This window comes from Nicotiana tabacum, chromosome 4, assembly GCF_000715075.1.
Source record: "Nicotiana tabacum cultivar K326 chromosome 4, ASM71507v2, whole genome shotgun sequence".
NCBI classification, from domain to species: Eukaryota; Viridiplantae; Streptophyta; class Magnoliopsida; order Solanales; family Solanaceae; genus Nicotiana; species Nicotiana tabacum.
In genome coordinates this window covers 25218024-25222349 of record NC_134083.1, presented here as the reverse complement: position 1 = coordinate 25222349, position 4326 = coordinate 25218024, and the positions used below count along the sequence as shown (strand labels likewise).

Here is a 4326-nt window from a genome sequence, read left to right as displayed (position 1 = left end):
TTCAACATGTTATTTCTCCAATCGCGACAGGTGGTCATCCACTTGATTTTTTGTGCCCTTCCTGTCCTTGATTTCTAGAGCAAATTCTTTTAGCAACAATACCCACTGCATCAGACGCGGTTTAGACTCTCTCTTACTCAGCAAATATTTCAGTACTGAATGATCAGTATACACTATTACCTTTCTTCCCACCAAATAGGATCTGAACTTGTCGAAAGCAAAGACTACTGCAAAGAACTCCTTCTCCCTAGTAGCATAGTTCACTTCAGCATTATTCAAGGTCCGGCTTGCATGGTAAATAGGTCGGAACAGTTTATCTCTCCTCTGCCCCAACACTGCTTCTACTGCCACATCACTGGCGTCACACATTATCTCAAAAGGCTCACTCTAGTTAGGAGTCACCATTATGGGGACACTCACTAGCTTCTCCTTGATCAGTTCAAATGCTCTGAGACACTCCACATCAAATACAAATTTTACATCCTTGGCAAGTAATGTAGTCAATGGCTTGGTAATGCTGGAAAAATTCTGATGCTCTTCACTGAGGTCAGTGGCGGGATCTTGGCTATCATATCTACTTTAGCTCTATCTACTTCAATACCTTTAGTTGTGACTTTATGGCCCAGGATTATCCCCTCTTTAACCATGAAATGACATTTTTCCCAGTTGAGTACTAGGTGAGTGTCCTCACATCGTTTCAGAACACGTTCGAGGTTCCTCAAGCAATCTTTAAAGTCATCTCCAAATAGAGTAAAGTCGTCCATGAACACTCTAGACACTTCCCATTCAAGTCTGGAAATATTGACATCATGCATCTCTGAAAAGTAGCTGGTGCATTGCATAGTCCGAAAGGCATTTTCTGCAAGCAATGGGTATTTTATTATACCCTGAATATCTATCTAAGAAGCAATAACATCCACGCCTCGCCACCTTCTCCAATATCTTATCAATGAAAGGAAGAGGGAAGTGATCCTTCCTTGTTGCATCATTTAATCTCCGGTAGTCTATGCACATCCACCACCTAGTGACTGTTCTGTTAGGAATTAGCTCATTGTCCTCATCTTGTACCACCGTCATGCCCCATTTTTTGGCACAGCCTGTACGGGGCTAATCCATTGACTGTCAGAGATGGAAAATGTTATGCCAGCATCTAGCAATTTGAGTATCTCTTTTTGAACCACCTCCTCAAGATTTTTGTTCAATTTTCACTTGGGCTGCACTGTTGGTTTACTCCCTGCTTCTAATAGGATCTTGTGCATACAGATTGTAGGGTTGTTCCCCTAAATATCGGCTATACTCCAACCGATTGCCTTTTTATGCTCCCGCAGTAACTCTACAAGCATGTGTTCCTGTTCACCTGTCAAATCAACAGCAACAATCATGGGAAAAATGTTAGTCTCCAAAAAAGCATATTTCAAATGTGTCGGGAGTACTTTCAATTCCAGCTTCGGTTTGCTCTTTTCTTTCTCGAATTCTTCTTCATCTACCACCCGGTTCTCATATTCTAGCACCTCAACTTCCTTCTTGATTTCAGAATCTTCATCCTCTATTGTGCTTGATTGACTAATGCATCTCTCTAGTGAGCCACCTACCAGCTTATCCAGTTTGTGATGTTCAGCTAACTCTCCGCCGTATCTAGTTTGAGATATGCATAGGCAGATGCCTCATCACATGGGTATTTTATCATTCTCTTCATTTGAAATACCACTTTTTCTTTTCCCACTCGTAGCATGAGTTGCCCCTCATATATATCAAGAAAAGCTCGGCCAATACAAAGGAATGGTCTCCCCAAGATTAGAGGTACCTCCTTATTCACTTCCACATCTACTACAATGAAGTCTAGTAGGAAAACAAATTTGTCTACCCTTACTAGAATGTCCTCAATTATTCCCTCCGGTATGATCGTGGTCTGATCCGCCAGCTGCAAGGATACCGACATATATTTGATTACTCCTAGCTCTCCTTCCAATTTCTTGAATACCGATAATGGCATCAAGTTAATGGATGCACCTGAATCGCACAAGGCTTTGTCAAAATATTTGCTACCCAACGAGCAGGGTATAGTGAAACTTCCAGGATCCCCACACTTCTTAGGAATTTTGTTCTGTAGAATGGCACTGCAGTGGGCATTGAGTTTGACCACTTTCGCTTCCTCAAGCTTCCTTTCGCTTGAAAGGATTTCCTTCAGGAATTTTGCATAGGCTAGCTTTTGTGTGAGCACCTCCGTGAACGGGATGTTCACATACAATTGTTTTAGCATCTCCAGGAATTTCCATAAGCATTTGTCTAATTTCTACCGCTTCATCTTTTGAGGAAAAGGTAACAATGGCATGTGCTTGCTTTCCTCAACTGCGTTGTTCACCTTTTGCTTGCTATGCAAAGAAATATTTGCTGAAACTCTTTCCTTAGCAATTGATTTTGAACTAGAAATGTTACTTTTATCCTTTAGGTGGGCCCTACTTAGGATGACTAACCTTTCCTAAAGGATTATAATTTGGCTACCTAAATGTAATGAATCTAATTCATTACTTGGGGCTGCTATGTTAGGTTCCTTGGTCTTATCCAAGGTTATTAATTAATTATTCACTAATTTTAATTAACTTTCTAATTCCCCCATTAACTAATAATCCACAAAATTAAGAATTATCTCAAAATACTTAAAATACTACTCACTTTTAATACACTTTATGTACCCTACTATCGTGGTCATGTAGTACCTTGTATGGCACTAGTCCATTAATACCGGGTACTATAGCTCGCACCGTATTTTATCCCAAATCGACAATCTTCAACGAAACTCATTTTCTTTGATTCGTTTACCCTTTAACCTTCACGGCACTTTACTTATCACCTATTATAAATAGCATAAATGCTTATAAACTCAAGATAATCTCATCCTCGAGTCTACATCAATTATCTGAAGACGAAACTTTAACGCACGAAAACGCGAGATGTAACAGTTATGTGATAAAGTTTGGTAGTTCCTTGGTGTCTTAGAAATCAAAGAGATAACAAATTATGTCAAGGAGCTCAGCTAAAGCTGAGTACAAAAGCATGGTTGTTGCAACTGCTGAGCATATGGTCACTTGGTTTGTTTAAAGAGTTGGGTGTGAAGATTACACAACCAGTGACAATCCTTAGTGATAGTAAATATGCTATTCAGATTGCAGCAAATCCCATACTTCATGAACAGACAAAACACATATAAATCTATTGCTATTTCATTAGAGACAAGATCAAAGAAGGGGTAGTTCAAGCAATACAAGTGAATACAAAGGAGGAGCAGGCAGATTTTCTAACCAAAGGCTTAGGAACTGCTCAACATGTGCATCTACTCGACAAGCTTGGAGTGCTTAACATTCTACACCCTCCAACTTGAGGGGGGCATATTGTGATATAAAATAGCACATGTATTAGTCACGTGTCTTTCTGTTAGGTGGCAGTTATTAGTAAGTTGTCCAATAGTTAGTTGCTGAACTAAAATTAGTTGGCTAGTTAGACGAGCGCAAAACCAGTGTATAAAACTTAGGCTCGCTAGTCAAAGATAGTATAGTATTAAATTGTCCCCACATGGATTGGTTTAAATAATGTTCTAATAAATCTTCATCTCATCACTATCCAGGATAATAAACCTTTGATTGATGTTATTATCGACTACAAATAAAACTAAGATTATTAATTGTAAGAAACTAATCACACTTTAATGGCTAGTAGCAACAATTGAATATCAGGGTGAGAAGTACGGGTTGTGACAAGATATGTGATCAACTATTGTTCCGGGTAACTCTGGGTTAAGTTCATTCTTAACTTCTATTGACTCCTTCGATTTCAATAGATGATTAGGCTACTTTAGGGATTCAAATTCTTCTTCCGAATGAATGAGTTTCCTTTGATCAACCTAATAATTGGTCCTATGAACATATGCACAAAAATGTTATCCACATGAATAGATCTGATCAATGTAAGGAAGAGGGAAGTGATCCTTCCTTGTTGCATCATTTAATCTCCGGTAGTCTGTGCACATCCTCCACTTAGTGACTTTTCTGGTAGGAATTAGCTCGTTGTCCTCATCTTGTACCACCGTCATGCCCCATTTTTTCAGCACAACCTGTACGGGGCTAATCCATTGACTGTCAGAGATGGAAAGTGTTATGCCAACATCCAGCAATTTCAGTATATCTTTTTGAACCACCTCCTCAAGATTTTTGTTCAATTTGCGCTTGGGCTGCACCATTGGTTTACTCCCTTCTTCTAACAGGATCTTGTGCATGTATATTGTAGGGTTGATCCCCTGAATATCGTCTATACTCCAACCGATTGCCTTTT

At 39.4% G+C, this 4326-nt stretch overlaps 1 protein-coding gene across 1 annotated transcript; it reads right to left on the bottom strand.

The window, feature by feature from the left end:
* Window positions 1–807: 807 nt before the first annotated feature.
* LOC107802830 (uncharacterized) lies at window positions 808–2260 on the bottom strand. Its single transcript, XM_075250720.1, has 3 exons — window positions 1740–2260; window positions 1358–1635; window positions 808–1097 (listed from the first exon to the last, which is right to left on the bottom strand). Exons 1-3 carry the CDS (start codon window positions 2258–2260, stop codon window positions 808–810), a joined length of 1089 nt encoding a protein of 362 aa, XP_075106821.1.
* Window positions 2261–4326: the final 2066 nt, after the last annotated feature.

Bases quoted from the DNA above. Each gene is read 5' to 3' on its own strand.
- LOC107802830 (XM_075250720.1), bottom strand. From the start codon at position 2,260: ATGCTAAAACAATTGTATGTGAACATCCCGTTCACGGAGGTGCTCACA. The intron at 1,636-1,739 runs GCAACTCATGCT...ATCTCAAACTAG, and splicing joins TTTCTTGATATATATGAGGG to ATACGGCGGAGAGTTAGCTG. The intron at 1,098-1,357 runs GTGAACAGGAAC...AGCCCCGTACAG, and splicing joins TGTTGCTGTTGATTTGACAG to GCTGTGCCAAAAAATGGGGC.